At 44.0% G+C, this 18243-nt stretch overlaps 1 protein-coding gene across 3 annotated transcripts in view; it reads left to right on the top strand.

Annotated features, from left to right (window-relative positions):
- Nucleotides 1–18243, top strand: part of TCF20 (transcription factor 20) — a 148923-nt gene that overhangs the window by 83623 nt on the left and 47057 nt on the right. Inside the window, exon 1 of one of the 3 annotated variants that reach the window (XM_081128297.1) lies at nucleotides 15112–15130. The exons of the other annotated variants lie outside the window; for them this stretch is intronic. Within the exon in view, the coding sequence (XP_080984423.1) occupies nucleotides 15128–15130 (3 nt within the window). The 5' untranslated portion in view covers nucleotides 15112–15127. Of the gene's footprint in view, nucleotides 1–15111; nucleotides 15131–18243 lie in introns of those variants that run through there. 3 annotated transcript variants of the gene reach the window in all.

The following is an 18243-nucleotide window of genomic DNA, read 5'->3' as shown; positions in this document are numbered from 1 at the left end:
TTGGGACAGTGAAACAGGGAGGGGCATAGAGCAACAGGAGAGCCCAGGCTGGGCTGCGTTGGCTCACAGAGAAGTCAGAAGGGGGGCCTTGGAGACAGGTTTGGGGGGTAAGCGGGATGAGCTGCCGCTCCCCATTGCTCCCCTGGTTGCAAGTCTCCTGGAGTCTCCTCAGAGGGAAGAAGGGGGGAGGAGATGGCCCCAGGGTGCTCCCCTGGTGGGGAGCCCGCACTGGGTCCCTTGTCCTGAGCCTGTTTCTCTCTTTCTTGCCTGTTTCTCTCTTTCTTAGGAGAGGTTTCAGGGGAGTGTCTCCATAGAATATTCATCAGCTTTCCAGGTGGGCTCTTTCAGGGTCCTGGTCTCCACCGACTGTTGAGTGCCAGGGCGGGGGGTGGGGGGTGGGGTGGGGGGTTGGTCAGTCAGTGTGTCTGGTCCTGAGGCAGCCATGGGTCCCACTTGTCTGGTTTTGCTGATTTTCTGGGCCTGGAGCTGAAATACAACTGAGGCCTAGATGTTATCTTTAGGGAGGAACCGCTCAGGGGTCTAAACCTTGTGACCAGCGATGTGCTGGGGAGGATAGGATACCCTGGGGTTAAGGTTCTTGTTTTCTCAGTTTTGCCCCTTGCTAGTCATCCTTTCTGCCCTGGTGGGGTTTTGTACCTGGCCTATTGTCCTTGCTCTGCTCATGTCTGTCTAATAGTGAGGTGTTCTTAAGTAGCACAGTAAAAGGAATGAATATAGGAAATAACTTCTAGACCCAGACCATTGGATAACATTGGCGTGCCCTTACTGTTACTCCTACAAGTGCCTTTTAGTTTTATTGCTTTTAAATTTAACCCACTTTTCTTTTAAATACTTCTCTCTAGCATTTTCTTCCTTTTCCTCTTCCTCCCCCTCCCCTTCTCCTCTTTCTCCTTCTTTTTGGTAGCACATAGGTATCGAGAGTATTATGGTATTATGGTCTTGGGCTCCTCACATGCTAGGAGCGTTGTCTGTGTCTGGCCCCTAGTAGGACCACAGTAGATATTTGTTTAGTTAGCTATGGCACTATGCTTACAGAATAGGCCATGTCATCTTTAGAAGACATTCTAGGATACTAGAGATCAGTAATTTTGTATTCACTGGGCTTCTTGAGTCTGTGACTTGGTATCTTGGTATCTTTTATCTGTTCTAGAGAATTCCCAGCAGTTCTCTTCACATACTGCTTTTCCTCTGTTTTTTCCTCATTCTGAGACTCCAGTTACACAGGTGTGTTAGACCTACCTTCTCACTGTATCCTTTTTGTCACTTATTCTTTCTCCTGCAATATTTATTCATTTCTATTTTTTATTCTTCATAGTTTCTTTTACCTGTCTTCCATTTGACCAATTCTCTCTTTGACTAATCTATGTTTAATTGAAATTAATAACTCAATGGATTCGTTTATTGTATTTTTCAGTTTTGGTTCTTTTCAATCTGCTATGTTGCTTATTATAGATTCAGGTTCCCTGCTAAATTTTTCAAGCTTGGCTTTTATTTCCTGAAACAGTAAATAGAGTTGTTTTATAATCTTCTTTCAATTCTGTTACTGAGTCCCTTTGGGTCTCTGACTGTTTATAATGGTTCTTACTCATGGGGTTTTGTCCATTCATATGTTTGTGTACTGGACATGGTATTTGAAGCATTATTTATAGAAATAATTACAGGCCTTGGATGTCTTTTTCTGTGGAGAATTTTCAGTTGCTTTTTCCAGGTGCCTGAGAGCACTTAGCAAACCAGGATCACTCTACTTCAAGTTGAGAGTTTGAGATTTTTCTGGACTAACTGGGTGATTTGAAACCAAGTCCATGGGAAGGCTGATTATTGCCAGTTCACTCTTATTCTTGGGGTACATCCATTTGTGAGACCCCAGTATACTGCTTTGGTGGGGGGCAGGTTACCAAGCGTCTCCTATGCAGGTCCTTGGAAGGGCCAGGAACTCACAGCCACCTCTCACAGACCCCAGGCCTCACTTTGGATTTCTCTTCTTTCCAGGATATTAATTTGGTAATTCCTCACTATCCTGTTAGCTTTTTGTTACTTTTAATGAAATGTATGTCTATTTCATTCTCTTTTTGGGGGACAAATTATTTAATCCATCATTATTGGACACAGAAAAAGAGACCTTATTTTTCCGGGCTCATGGTAGTCTAACATTCACTTTGAAACGGTGACCATAAGGTGAGAGACACTACACTATAGTCTCGCTGTGACAATGAGTATACGATGGCAGAACTGGTCAGATAAAGATCATGGTCTCCAAACCTACTACCTGATTTTTGAATTCCAGCTCTGCTGGTTTTTAGCAGTGTGATCTTAAGCAAATAACTATTCTGTGACTGTTGCCTTGCCTAAAAAATTGGAAATCTTAATTATACTTACCTGTTATTATGCTGATTAAATTAGTTAATAAGTAAAGCTTTTAGAATGTTGCCTGAGTCATAGTTATTCCTAGATAAATTTTAGCTGCTATTATAGCCATCCAGAAAATTTCGTAATAGCTGGTTTGGTTTTCAGAAAATGTTTCGCCCAGCCGGGCGTGGCTCAGCAGTTGAGCATCGACCTAGGATCCAGGAGATCAAGGTTTGATTCCTGGTCAGGGCACATGCCCTGGTTGTGGGCTCGATCCCTAGTTGGGGGTGTGCAGGAGGCTGTCTCATCATTGATGTTCTGTCTCTCTCTCTCCTCTCCCTTCCTCTCTCTCTGAAATCAGTAAAGACATATTTAAAAAGAAAAAAAAAATTTTGTCCATTTGGCTTTTATTTTCAAAATTTGGGATTGTAAATGATGATGTCTCCTCATCAGCCACCTATTCTCCGTGGGCTTACTTTAGAATGACTGAGGTTGCTAATTTCATCCCAGTGGTCAGGGAAGGAAGAGACACTCCTGCACTCCCGAGACCGACTGCCTCCGAGTGGGTCTCCAGCCAACGGCCAGGCTGCTCGCTGGCCTCAGTGGGGAGTGGGGATCGGTCCTGTGCTTGTGGCTTTCGCCTATAGAGAAAGAATGTGCTCCATTGGCATTTTAATTGTCAGTGAGGAGGACTGATGAGGATTTAACCCTGCTGTGATTTTATGAGTGGACTGTAGATTCCAGGGCGTGGGTGCTTTCTTAATTAGAGAATGACATAGAAATTAACTGTCACAGAATGGCTTTCTGTCAATCATGGTGGTTATTTTGTTTTTTAGGGTTTGTTTTGTATTTTTTTCTTGATTGGTTGGTTGGATTGATGACTAGCCCCTCCAGTTTTTTTTCCTTGTTGCTTGACTTTCCCTATTTTGTCATTGGTTCAGACTTTTCCCTGGGAAAGTGAGAGAGGAAGGTAATACTAATGATTATTTTAATTTATGTGATACTTAGCAGTTCACAAATTTATTGTGAAACATTCCTGTGAGGCAGCAAGGTAGTTAATTCCATTTTGCAAATGAGGAACGTGGGACTTCTTGTGGGTTAAGTAACTTGCCCAAGTTACAGAAGAAGTGGCACGACTAGTAAGTATTTAAATATAGGTTCCTGATTCTAAACAGACAGGGGTGAGCAAAAGTAGGTTACAGCTGTAAAAAGTAAACAGAAGGCAACAACTGCAAAGCTACTTTTGCCCACCTCTATAGTATGTTTTCCAATGCATCATCCAGGAGAACCAACTGCAGACAAGTTTAATAGGGGGAGCATTTGTACCTTGCTAAAATAAAGTTGTATTTTTGCTCATTTTGCTTGCTAAAATAAAATTCTATTTCCAGGTGATTTTTTAAAACATGTTTTTCTTGGTCTCTTTCTTCGTGATATTTAGTTTAACTCTAGGTCAGAAAGTAGTGCTCGGTGGTCTCGCTGCCCCACAGTGAGAGACAGTTGTGTGCTGACTGGTGTCTAGTCTCCTAATAGTCTACACTGAAGGATGGTTTTATGGTTATTGCTTCTCAGGTCTTTTGGGAGAGACAGCAGACAGTTGTAAGGAGTACCTTCTTTGTTTCTCAGTGCCCGTTGTATGTGTTCTTAGGCTACTGAAATGCTCTGCCTTTTTATTTCTTAAAATCTTCCAACCCCAAATTCTTTGTTTTTTTTAACTTTTATAAATATTTTAATGATAGTTGTTCGTGTTAGTTTATTGATACCAAACTAATTCTTGAGGCTCTTCTTGGAGACTTATAAGTGAGTCCTCTTTAGTTCTGGGTTGGAATTTTAAATTTTTATAATATGTTTGAAACAATCTTTGAGCTATTTATAGGTGTGGGATATTTATAGGGTATTTTTGTTTATTTCCTTTTGTCTTTTGTTCTTCTGTTTTCAAGCAGGAAGGTCAGTAATCTTTAAAAGGATGCGTAGCTTATAGATGCTTTTAACAAGAACACATTGTTTCTCAGTATTTTGGAGTTGTGGTGAGTTTGAGGCAGTAGTGTAGGTGGTAGAGTGTCAGTGCACCCCTGCTCCTCCTAACTCCTGTGCTCTTTCACAGGAATTAAATCCAGGCAATATTCCACCCATGCCTGCATCCCCAGCTGTATGGAGAGGATCCCTTAAACTGTAAAAAGGCCCATTGGCTTTTATCCAGAGTGGACGGTACCCATAGAACTTAGTTCTGCCTTTTGCTTCATTTGACAGGTCAACCTATGGTGTTGGTACCTCCAATAAAATCCTGTCTTAATGCTTTGGTTGTCTGCGTTTCTCATTGCTTTTCCCCAAGAGGCCAAGGACATGTTAAAATCAGTGTGTCCTATCCTGTATCTCCTCTCTCAGACTTTTGGGGCCATGCTTTTGTTTACAGTGTGCTATTTATTTGGATTCCTCTTCTGTTCGCAAGCTTAGATGTGGTCAGTGGGTATTAAAGGAGCTTTTTGCATTTTAAACAAGTTTAATTTACTGGCTCACGTGTTTCCATGGTTATGTACATGTCATCTACCTTTTAATATTTTTATGTTTCTTTGTGCTAAACTTAAGTGCTTTCTTCAAATGTCAGAGCCTTTGGAAAAAGTAACTAATTTTCAAAACACTAAAAGTGCTTAAAAAACACACACCTTTGATTCACATTATTTACATTTTTAAGTAGTAAGTTAAGTAATTTTTATTCATCAGAAATAGTGATCTGTGGCAGAGGCCCAGAGCCGCCTGCCTCTCCTAGGCTTCAGTGAGAGGCGAGGCTCAAATAGGGAACAGGGGAGGGGCTGTAGAGATCTGTCTTGGGATTAACTCCCTCACAGATGAAAACTTTGAGTCTCCATCTGTTATCTTTGCTTTTGTCAGAAAGAGAATTTATATTGTCTACTTCTCCCAGTATTTGAATGCTTGCTATGTGCATGGTAGTAGGAGACAAAGTCCCACATTGGGGGGAATAGAGGGGTAAGTACCTCTCAGGTGATGCTGACCATTGTGTGTTCTAGAGAGTCAGGGGGAAGGGAGGATTTTCACTAGCCTTGAAAGGTGAGTAGCATGTCAGCAGAGCTAGTATTACTCAGGCAGAAGGACCAGCTAGGACAAAGGGAAAGTAGCAAAAGGTACGTGCCAGGGCGACTGGAGAGCACACACACAGCATGACTAAGATCAGGGGAAGTTTAGGGCACATTCTTTATTGGACCTGGGTTTAAGTACCAGCATTCCTTCTTTGCTGACTAGCTGAGTAACTTTTGTGAGAGTTACTTAAACTTCCTAACCCTTAGTTTCCCCATCTGCAGAATGACTAATGACTACATCATAGTTTTGTTAAGATTAAATGAGACTGTATTGCCTGGCACACAGTATAAGCACTCAAAAACAACAACTGCCATTCTTACATTTTATTTCTTGTTTTAAAGTTAACATGTTCATTAAACCAGTTCCTAGAGGGTGACTGCCCCCTGCAGCCCCACCCCAAAGACAGCTGTTGTCAGCAGTTTAATGAATGTGTTCCTCTTAATTTCATCTCTGTACGTCTTTGTTTTTTGTGTTTGTTTTGATTATCGATGTTCCGGCTTTAGAGCATTTGGAAGGCAGGAAAAGGGAACACTGTGTGGCATGCCTGGAAGATGAGACTGAGCTGGATTAGGAGCCAGTGAATGTTTTAGACATCAGGGATGACCTGATCAGCTGTGTTTCAATAGCAAGGCTGAAATGTAAGTTGGATTAAGGGGAGGTGCATATTTACTTGGCTGTTAGAGCACCACGGGCAAATGCCAGGCACCTTTGTTACATGCTTTCAACAATGCCCAGCCTCCATGGGGAGCTGGGCACTCACATATAGTAGGGAAGCAGGTACAAGGCAGGGCCCATGCCCGGGTAGCGGTGTGTGGACAAGAAGTGCTGTAGCTGTGCAGGCAAAGCAAGATCACTGAATTGAGTGTTTCCTGAAGTGAGGTCAGATGTGAGCCAGGTCTTGAAGAATGATGGAGATTTGGGATACATTTTGGGGAGGGGCAGGGCACAAGTCAGGAGGTAGGAGTGCAGGTATTGAGTGCCTGGCCTGGGCAGAGTGGCGGATTTGGGTTGGTCAGGAGTGAGCAGTAAGGTTGGGAAGGAAAAGTTGCCAGTGCCCTCGCCAAACTTGCTCTGCGCTCTCCTCAGCCCTGATCTCAGCAGGTCGCAGTTGTCTGTCTGCTTCCAGAGGGTGAGTCTTTCCCAGGCAGAATTGTCATCATCTCAGTATTCCCAGGCCTGGTAAAGGGTATTTGCTGTGTATGGAAATTATAGATACTATCCTGTCCCCTCAAACTCAGGGTCTAAAGTAAAATTCTCGTTTCATCTCTCTTCCCTCCCCTTTCCATTCTGCTCTCAGCCACCAGGCCTTAAACAGCTCCCTATGGCCCTTACCTCTCCATCCCATAATTATTGTGTACACCTGTCTGGGGTCATCCTGCCTGTCGCACTCAGTGTGCCGACCTCCTGTTGCCTTTCGTCCTTCCTCTAGCTCTTTCTTCCCTCGCTCTCCTCTTCTGGCTTGTCCTCTCCCCGGCATCGTCCTACCCATACCCCAGACCGGTGGCTTTAAACCTTGTTTTGACCAACACAGCTATCCTCACTTATGCACATAGACGCTCAGAACTGAAACAGAGTTTCGCAGAAAGTCCTTATACTTCATCGCACTCTGAGGCATGGACTCTGTTATTTTCCACTCTGTTCTATTTCACTTTTTTTGAAGTGCTGTTCATGACCCACTAAATTGATTTCGCAACTTTCAGTTTGAAAAACTGCTCTGGGTGATCTCATCCAACTCCTTCAGCTTTAAATACTATCTCTGTGCTGATGACCTTCCCAATTATATCTCCATCCCCATATTTCCCCTGAGGTCCAGATATGCCAGCCATCTCCCCAACATCTCCACTTGGATGTCCACTAGAAACCTCAAAGTTAACATGTCCAGCAAAGCACTCCTCATCCCTGCAGCCTGTCCCACCCCGCCCCATCCCTCTCCGTAAGTGGAGCTGTGTCCACAGTGTCTCAGTAAGGGACAGTGCTGGCACACAGGCTCCTAATAAGCCACTGCCTGGGCTCAGACCTGATGCTGCCATCTGGTAAGATTTGAGGCCTTGGCCTGGCCAGTGTGGCTCAGAGGTTGAGCATCAACCTATGATCCAGGAGATCGAGGTTTGATTCCCAGTCAGGGCACTTGGCCGGGTTGCAGGCTTGATCCCCAGTAGGGGGCGTGCAGGAGGCAGCCGATCAATGACTGTCTCTCATCATTGATGTTTCTGTCTCTCCCTCTCCCTTCCTCTCTCTGAAATCAATAAAAACATATTTAAATTTTTTTTTGAGGCCTTGGACAGTTTCTAAACCCCTCTGCCCCACTGTCTTCATTTTATTAAAGTGGGGTTGTCCACTATAGCTTTTCATGGGGCTCGTGCAAAGATTGGATGGATTTTTACCTGTAAAGGAAATAGAGCAGTGGCACGCACATGGCTGGTGCTCACCTGGTGTTGGCTGCTGCTGTTTGTCATCATTGTTTTTTCCGTTATATCCACTTTTGATCCATTAACAATTTCCGTTGGCTCTAACTTCAAAATATGCCCTTTATTTGACCGCATATCACCACCTCCATCAACACCACCACGTTCATCTATGCAGCCAACATCCCTTACCCAGATGACCAAAATAGCTCCTTAACTAACTGCCTGCTCTGCCCTTGCCCCTCCCGAAGTCTTTTCCACAAAACAGGCAGAGTGGCCATTTGAGAACTGAAACCAGAGTATGTCACTCTAGCTCAAAACCTCCCAAAGCCTTCTAATAAAATCCAAAAATCTCACGTGCTTTTCCAGGCCCTTCCTCAGTACTTCTCAAATTGTGTTGTGTATGCGACTCCCTGGTGAGCCTGTTCACACGCAGATGCAGTGCTGTGTGTGGAACCCGGGGTAGTGAGGCCTGTGTGCTCAGGGCCCCTTTCTCTGCTGCATCTCCCTTTGCTCTTCCTACACCTGCTTTTTGCCATGTCAGCCACTTTGTTCCTCTTAGCAAGCTCCTTCCTGCCTCTGGCCTTCGCACAGGTCTTTGCATGGTCCATCCCCTCATCTCGTTCATACATCACCTCCTCCAGGAGGCTGGCCCGACCTCCTGTTTCAATCCCACCCTTCCCCCAGTGCTCTTCTCTCTGTTCCCGTAGCCTCATTTCCCTCTTAGCATGTCTTAGTTCCTGGTAGATATTTATTTGTTCATTGTTTTGTTGGTTTGAATGCCATTTTCATGGTGAGCCTAGTTCATAGTTGTTTCCCCAGAACCTAGAATCAGTGCCTGGAAAGTGTGTATAAGTGCTTCCCCTGTTAGATGCGGGCTCCTTGAGGGCAGGGACCTTCCTTATTCCTTCTTTTTGCTTTTTAGGTGTTTAGTCTCAAGCTTCACTGTGGTTCTTTCCATCACCCCCCCTCCCTTTCATAGCTTCAGTACTCAGTGGTTTTTAGCTGTTCTGCTAGGGGGTTTTCTTCATTTTGCTTAAAAAAAAAAAAAATGTTTTGCCCTGGCCAGGTAGCTCAGTTGGTTGGAGAGGCATCCCATACACCAAGCGTCTGTGGGTTTGATCCCCAGTCGGGGTGCATACAGGAGGCAACCAATCAGTCTTTCTCTCTGACATTGATATTTTTCTCTCTCTTCCTCTCTCTCAAATCAGTAAAAACATATCCTCTGGTGAGGATTTTAAAAAAAACACTAAAAAAAATTTTTTTATGTAAGTAACACATGACTATAGTCTCTCAAAAAAAATCAAACAAAAGGTGGTCCCTCCCCGAGTTAGTGTTTTGGTGTGTATTCTTGCCGGCCCTTCTTTGGACTTACTCATTGTTTCGTAATTTATCAGCAACAAAAGGAAACAATGAGTTTGCTTCCAGTGTCAGGAGAAATCTTGGCAGAATAGTGCAGTGTACCATTGGCCTTGTCAAGGGCAGACTCCAGGGGCACCTCTGTTCTATAGCTGAGAAAATGGTGGCTTCAAGATGTGAGTAATTTACTCAAAATCTCACTAGCAGTAAACTGCAAAACCCAGTTCAGAACCTTACTCTGTCTGGGTTCAGAGTCCCCACACGCCCTTCCCACTGTTCCGTGCTGCCAGTAGCTGCGGGGACAGAGACAGGAGGGACAGGCTCACTGGAAGAAGGCTTCCGAAGAAGGGATATTTGAGCAGGTCTTTCCAGAAAAGTCTGGGTTAATCAGTGGTGGTAGAGGGCAAGATACTAGCATTCCAAATGTGGGTGACAGCTTGGGCAAAGACCTGGAGATATGCAGCACATTTGGGCAACAGGGAGAAGTTCAGTGTCACTGGAATAGGAGTGTGAGGTCATGAAAGGTGAAGCTGGAGATTCTGTTGATGTCAAAAGCTGAAGGATCTTAAATTCCATACTGTGGACTCCATATATTTTCTCAAACTGGGTAAATGGGAAACCATAATTTTGTTTGCAACATATGTCAAACATACAGAAAAGCACAGAAACTAATGGCCCCTGTGTGTACCCATCACCCAGATTTAACAGACGTCACAGTTGGAGCCTCCTGAGTACCTCCCCCATCCCTCCACTGAACCCATGCTCCCAAACACTGTGCTCTTCATGCTTGGTAGTCCCCCATTATCTGTAGTTTTGTTGGGGGGGTGGGGTTCAGGTTTAGTTACCTGTGGTCAACCACAGTCCAAAAACATTAAATGCAAAATTCCAGAATAAATAATTCATAAGTTTTAAATTGCATGAAATCTTGAGCCATCTCACTCTGTCCCATCTGGGATGTGAATCATTCCTTTGTCCAGTGTACACACCGCTTACCTATAGGTCATTTAGTAGCATCTCAGTTATCAGGTTGATTCTCTCAGTATCACGGTAATTTGTTTACTTAATAATGGCCCCAAAGTACCAGAGTAGTGATGATGGCAATTCAGACATGCCACAGAGAAGCTGGAGACTGCGTCCTAGCTAGCAAGGCTGAAAAGGTGAGTCAGTATCAGAAATTTTGAGAAAGAAACCCCATTGACATAACTTTCGTTACAGTATATTGTTAGAATTGTTCTATTTTATTACTCATTATTGTTGTTAATCTCTTACTGTGCCTAATTTATAAATTAAACTTTATGTATATAAAAAACATAGTATATACAGGGTTTTTGCTATCTGTGAGTTCAGGCATCCACTGGGGATCTTGGAATGTATCCCCTGTGGATAAGTGGGGACTACTGTATGTTGTTTCTAAAATTATATTTACACACAGAACAAGAGCTAATTTGGAAAAATTCCATTGCTAATTTATCTAATACAGTAAAAGAAGAAAAAGCATGGTCCTAAAAAATCGCAAGTATACCCCCCTAGGCTGGTTTGACATGTTTCCATCAGGCTGATAGCATGTCCCAGCTTTCTGGCCCAGCAAAGTAATGTAGACTTACACCGCGTACTCTGCCTGCCCCTGGGAAAATCAGCCATTTCCCAAGAAGCCCGGGTTCCACTAGGGAGGAGTGGAATTTAGAAGTTCAAAACTGAATGTCAGCTTGGGTGGCTAGGATTATTAGTGCTTTTAAAAAACTACCATGCCTGCCTTTTGTGCATGTGTGATATTTAGCCTTTTAATTCACCTGGAGTTTCTTTCTGTGGGTACCTTGAGATGGGGTCTCACACAATTGTTTTTCTCCCAGAAAGGTAGCATGTTATCCAGCATCCTTTATTCTAATTATGATTTAGAAAAAGTTAGAATACACGGTAGAGCAAATACCTCATTTTTTAATAGTTTCCCACATTTTCTTTACTAGCTTTGCACATTTTCTTTAGATGACCATGAGAATTCATTTATCAAAACATAATGGGAGGGTGCTCCGCAGAGGCAGTGGTGGTCCTGTGGCCAAGGGAGTGAAGGGCTGTGGACGTGAAGGGTGAGGCTGCAGAGTTGGGGAGATTGTTACCTTGAGCAAGCCAAGTAAATTAAGCCAATATGTAAGTATATAGTGATGATAAGGGGAGACGGGTTTCTAACTGTCTGAGGAGGGAATTACAACCATGGAAAGATGGAAGGTTAGGAGGAACCCTGAGGGTGTTGGGTTGGAACTGGAGGTACCAAGATGAGCTCATGGTTCTTTCTCATATATACATAGTAGATATGGAAGTGGTTATAGGTGTGGCTGTTCACGTACGTACGTAAAGAAACTACATCCCGGTAGCAATGACCAATCCATGTGCTCTTTGCTTTCATATATTATCTTCTAAAAGGAATCAGATGTCCTTGGGGAAATGGCTGTTCCTGGGGTTCGGGTGGGAAAGTACACAAGATGAGCCTGGAATGTCTTGTGTCAGGAAGTAAAGGAATGCTCAGAGAATGGACCATGTAAATGCACACAGGAGTCAGTTTCAAGAGGCTCCCACTGGCCAATTCTGGGACAATGTGAGCGTCGAATGAATGGGTGAAGAAGGAAAGCTCTGCCTGCTAGTGATGGCTAGAAACTCACCACTAGACAGCCGTCATAGAGGTGGTTGAGGCACATGGGAATCATTGGTATATGTTTGACAAAGAACAAGATACTGGCATAATCTCAGGATTTCTCCCAAAAGATACATATAAGAGAAACTTATACTTAACCCGTTACACAGTATGGTGGTAACTTTACAGTGAAGAAGCCTGGCAGAGGTGGGCTTGACCAGGTGGATGTGGTTGACATCACCTGTGGAGGGAAGGCTCTCCATCCATCCCTCCTGATGTGACCCACTAGAAGGAGCCCAGCTCCACATCTCTGGAATTGCTGCCAGGAAGGTGGGACCTGAGTCTAGACATACAGGTTGAGGGCCAACCTACAGAATGAAAGAGCTGTGCTTTCAGGAACGTGGAAGTAGGGAAAACTGAGGACTGTTACAGAATGACAGGACACTGGTGAGATATGGCAACTTATGTTCCTGGATGGGATTCTGGGCCAGAAAGGAAAAGGAAACATTGTTGGGACAGTTTACCAAATATGAATGGCATCTGTAGGTTGAGTTGGTTGTGTAGTATGAACATTGATTTCCTGATACAGAGAGTTATATGCTGGTTATAGAAGAGTGTCCTTGTTTTTGGAAATATACATTGGAGTCTTTAGGGGTCAAAGAAAAGCCAGTAGGTGTACATATAGGTAATGAGTGCATGTGAGTAATAGGGCAAACAATGTGAAACATCAGCTGGGAATCTTGTTGAAGGGGTATGTAAGCACTGTACCATCCTGTACATTTAAAATTATTTCAAAATTATTTTTTAATACCTGTTGAGAGTTTGACTGGAACTCTTAGTTTTATAAACTGATCTGTGGAGACCTGACCTTATTATGATACCAAGTTTTTATCTGGATGCACTGCATGTTCTCTGCTTGTTTATTTTTGTTTTGAGCTCTTTTTTTGGGTCCTTTGGTGATGTTTATAATTTTCATCATAGAGCTTTTGCACAATACTGCTTTGGATTAGTCCTCTGGTATTTTTTTAATTTTGTTGCTATTATAAAATGAAACACTTTTTGCCTGTAAGTGGCAGCACTAATTGCTTTCTGTGATTTTTGTCTGCGAAGGTTTAGAAATTATGTACTCACGCAACCTTTAAATGAGAAAAAAATTTCAATAACATCTTAGAAGCTCAAGCTCAACCGTTGGGGAAAGCCTGCAGGGCATGCCCCCAGCTGGCCTTAGAGATATCCCACTGGCCCCCCCACCTTCTCCTGCCCCCTTTCCAAGAACTGTTGGCCATCTTGCCACAGATGGGTCATCTGAATTGATCTTGGGATGCCCCTGTGACTAATCGACAACAGCCATTGAATGGGGCGGGAGCCCAGGCTCCTGTGGCCTGGCGGGGAGCAGATTTGAGGCATTTCCCTACAGTTGCAGAAGCATGCATTTGATAGGGTGCTACAGCCTCCTGGCTGTTTGAAATTAGGTCTAAAAATAGGCCTGCCTGCTGTGGGGTGGATTTCAGCTGTTTTTAGGCCTGATTCTGAAAAATAGCTCAGAGGCTGTGATTTCTATGTGCACGCTCACTTGGGCACCACATGCGTGTGCCGGCGCCAGGTTTCTGGGAGCAGAGAGTGTTCCTGGCAATGCCTCTCTCCCCCACCTGCCTCTGGACTGTGGGGTCTCCTGTGCCTTCCTTTCTTCCGCTCAGGCATAGAAGTGATTTTTCGTCAGTAGGAGCAGATACAGCAGAGATATTTTTGAGGGGTATATTTTTAAAATGTGATTAATACAGTTTTAAAGTGATTCTTTTCTACACAAGCATCACGTAAATAGAAATAAAAAGGAATAAAATGACCCACAGCCCTACTGTCCCGAGTAGCCCAGCAGTTTTCACTTTTCCATATTCTCTGGCTTGGACCAGAGGTGTGCCCGATTCCGAGGTAGTTGTAACCGTAGCACAGGTGTGAGTTTATATGCTGCTTTTCTGTATCTGACTGTATGTGATATGCATTTCCCTTGGTGCTGGAATCTTCATGATGAGCATGTGCTGTTTGGTTGAGCGGATATACCATAATTTGCTTAATCATTTTCAAATGATAAAGAATTAGGTTCTTGCCACAAGCCTTTTCTTTTAGATATCACTGGAGTGAATATGTTGGTACTTCGATTTCTGTTTGGTTGTTTCGAGATTTGCCTAGGATGAAAATATAGTAAAAAGAGTTACTGGGTCAAAAGATACTAATATTTTTACAGCCATACCTACATAATGAAATCTTGCTCAACAATGGACCACATATACGACGGTGGCCCCATAAGATACAATGGAGCTGAATCTGTGTGCTTCTGGAGGAATTTTTCCTTTCCCTGAAGGGAGCAGTATCTGTGGGGCTTGGCAATAGGTTTCCTCTCACTCACAGCACCTCAGTTGCGAGTGCACAGATTACATCCCAGTCTGTCAGCCACTGACCTGTTTCAGCACAGAGGAGCCCGTCCCCCCCAGCGCTACATATTCAGAGGACGCTACAGCCCTCCCAGACCTAGCCTGATGGTCTTCAGAGTACCTTGCTGTAAATTCTTTGTTGAGGACCCAGATCCTCTCTACACAGGTCCACAGGAACTACCTTAATAAGTATTGAGTGCCACTGCCACTTTAGCAAAGGTTTCATTTGGTAGTGTGGTGCCAGCCTGTCCCTATACTTGGGAAATATGTTCAGGTTGTAATGATGTAAAGCATAGATAGGTTTTATTTCTTCCAATTCAGTGCTAGAGAGATTCCTTTGTACCACATAGGGTCAGTGGAACCAAAAATAAATTTCCAGAGTCAAACTATTGAGCCCTTCAATTCTATACCCTCTCCATACTAACACCTTCTTTTCTTTTTTTATAAATACCACAAAGTTCCTTATTCTGTCCTGCTCCAGCATACAGTAGCCATAACCACATTGCCATGACAATCCCCTGGGTTCCTTTATCTCTCCATCCTGATTTCTTATTCTTAAGGTCCTCTGGCCACCTTTTCCTCCTTCCTCAAGGTCACTATTATAGTGATCTATACCTTACCCAGCAAGTTTCTCCCAGATACTTCCAATCCATCCAAGCCCATATCTCTGTTGTGGAACAGTATCGACAGCGTCGATCTTCTATTTCTGACCGTATTGGAAGGAAGCAGGGAGGGCTGGTGGGACAGTGTTTATGAAGTGCATAGCTGTGGACAGTAATGTCCTAGGTCTTCACACTCCCCACTCACTCCTGCACCCAGAGCAATGTCCAGTCCTGCAGGCTCTATTCATGGTAAGTGCCCAATACAGGTGCACCGTTTTTTACCTTTTATAGCATATTTTTACTGTTCCTTTTCTATTTTTAGATGCACAAATACATACCACTGTGTTAGTTGCCCACAGTATTCCGTATTGTCACCTGCTGAACAGGTTTATAGCCTAGGAGCAATAGGCTATCCCATATGCCATAGGTGTGTAATAGGCTATACCACCTAGGTGTTTGCACTACGAAGAAATTGCCTAAGGACACATTTCTCAGAGCAGATCTCCATCATTAAGCGATGCATAACTGTATTATCAAATTGCTTTTTCAAAGAGTTGTAATAATTTATGCTGCTTCTATTGTTGTTTGTACCAGCTTCACCCTAACCTCACCAGGTGGGATATCATCTCTTAATTTGGGGGAACAATATAGTAGCTATAAATTTGTGCCCCACGTGTTTTTGCCAGCATGTATGTGATCATGGTTGAAGATGGGTGTTTTTTATAGCTTGCATGACTAATATGATACAAGTTTTGACTCTCAGAAACCAAACTTTTAGATCTGTAGTGTTTTGGTGGGTTTCTTTTCCTTTAGACGACTGACTTGCAAATTCTGACTGAGTTGGTTCCTTAAACTGCTTTCTGTGCTCACAAGCCAGGGAGCAAATCAGCACCATCAACACATCACCGTATTCTAGGCCTAATTATACTGAGATACCTTCCAGTCGCTGAGAAAAGTCTAGGCTCTGCCCATCTGTAAACAGGACATAGAATTTGAAATATCAAATCAAATCACTGAGCAAATCTTTGTGCCTGATCTATTCAGAAGATCCTGTGTTTGCACCTGGAGAAAACATGGGTCTACCGAGGTACAAGCAGTCAGCTCACTTCTAGCAAATGTCAGGATGCTTCCCAGGTTGTGAGCAGTTTGCTGCTAGTTCAAGGAAGGCTTCTGCCAGAAGTATAGACGTGGTTCTGGGTGGGTGTTCCATGTCCCACCCTCTGTTTCCTATGAATGTTTTGCTTGTTAACTTCTCTGAGCCTCAGTTTACAAAAAGGAACGCTAATACTTCTTAGAGTATGGTGAAGATTAAGTACATTTATTTTTGTAAAGCGGCTAGTGTGTGGCTTATGTTAGACATGCAGTAAATAGGTGGTGGCTACAGTTACTATAGAACCGACATGGGTGTTTGACAGGATTTTTTAAAACCTGGATTTGTGTCTCCTTGCTCAATATGTGGTGCAGTGAAAGAAAAGAGAATGGGCTTTAGGACCAAAAGAACTTGAGCTACAGAATATCAGCTCCAGTTTATCTTACAAGAGTACCTTTTGGCAGATTGTATAATTTGTTTTCTCATCCAAGTTGAAATGTATGTAAAACCACACAGCTCCTGACACATAGAATAAGGGGTAGTTACTGTTTCAGTTGCATATGCCGTAGATACTGATGAAAGGCAAGCTCACTTCACTAAGTGTCTTCTTAGGGGAGAAAAGCCAGCAAAGCCTCTGCTCTAAGGAAGACTTTGTGGAGAAGATTACATTTCAGGAGCTCTCAGGACCCTCCCAGCCTTGTGACCTGACATGGCAGGAGGGAGTTTCTGGACCTAGGGATGCTTCTGACAAGGCCTGGAGGTGAAAGTGGGGCGATGGCACAGAGGGGACCGAGTGGATTTGCTGAGAGGGTGGAGAGGAGCAGAAGTTGGGTTGGGAAGATTCCAGCGGGCTTCAACGCATGTGGGGGGCAGTGTGGTCAGAACGAATGGTGAAGCAAAGCTGCTCCACGCGGTTGGTGCTAGGACAGGGAGCTTCTGGAGATGTGATTCTACTCCAGAAAGATGCGGACATCAGTGGCAGGGCTGGAGAGGTGAGGGGCAAATACAGGAAATGGAGTAGCAGGATTAGGTAATAAATATCTGAAATGCAGAGTCAAAGGAGTTGGGGTTATTCTGAAGCTTCTTACTTAGGGTATCTGAGAGGATTGTGGTTTTTCTTGAGGATGGTAAGTTGAATCAGTTGAGGAAAGAACCACATTTTTTGTCATTGAGATTGAGTTGGTGACTGCCCAAGAATAAATATGTTTTGTCATCTTTATAGAAATTATTTCAGCCACAAGTGACACTGCTCATTCTTTACGTGCAGAAGTGACTATTCTGTCTCCCCATTACTGCCTAAAGAGGGCTGGAGGCCTTGTCTTCTGTCCCTGTGTGTCACTAAAACATTGCCATATGGCTAGTAAGTCCTGCAGAACCCACCCCACTCCGGCAGTCAGAGCCCAGCACCTGCCTGCTGCTCTGTTTTGTTATCCCTTCCAGTTTTGAACCCTGAACATTTCTTATTTTGTTGCATTTTGGCTACATGTTTGGTCTGACATTTCTAGGTGTTCTGTTGAGGGAGGATTTCCAGTCCCTCTGGTATGCCATATTGCACGAAATAGAAGTCTCTCACTCCCCGAGTGATAATATTCCGCTCTGAAATACTAGCACTGAGAGGAGAGCTGTATTAGTCAGGGTCCTGGTAGGAAACAGATGGCACACTCAGACTGGGGAATTTGAGGAGCGTTTAATTATATCACTCTGAGTTCATTCAGGAAGAGGGAAGCTTTCTGTGCCAGGTATGAAGAGTTTTGATAGAGGAATCCAGGGCTTACCCATCCATTGGAAGGTCAGGGAAGCTGCTCCTGAGTATCTGAGACTGAAGCACCACAGGGAGAGGCTCTCACGAGTTCCCAGGGAAGCCGCTGCGTCCGTGTCTACCTCAGCTACCTCCATGCGTATCAGCCTTCCCTGTCTTCTGCCTTCCAAATCTTTCTTTTGCTTTTCTTTGCCAGCTCCAACCCAGAACCGTGCTGGAGAGGGGTTCTAGAAGGGTAGCTCCCAGCTTCTGATCTGCAGAGGAGAGCCTAGGAAGAGGGTGCTCACAATGCTGCTAAGTTGACCAGTGCAGAACTGGGGCTGTTTATAAAAGGCGATCAGGGTTTGCGGACACTGGGCCAGCAATAGCAGGGGTTGTCACCAGTAGGCCTGAAAGAAAGGAGGAGGCAGTTCCTGGAGCCTGGGAAGGTGGTTCGCTATTTAGGTTGCCCCACCGGAGGGCAGCCATCAGCCAGTCTCAGTGGCTGTGGGGTAGGAGCCGCAGGAGTAAACT

The sequence above is a fragment of the Miniopterus schreibersii genome (assembly GCF_964146895.1).
Source record: "Miniopterus schreibersii genome assembly, chromosome: 2".
In the NCBI taxonomy this organism is placed as follows: Eukaryota; Metazoa; Chordata; class Mammalia; order Chiroptera; family Miniopteridae; genus Miniopterus; species Miniopterus schreibersii.
This window is presented reverse-complemented; position numbering and strand designations above follow the sequence as displayed.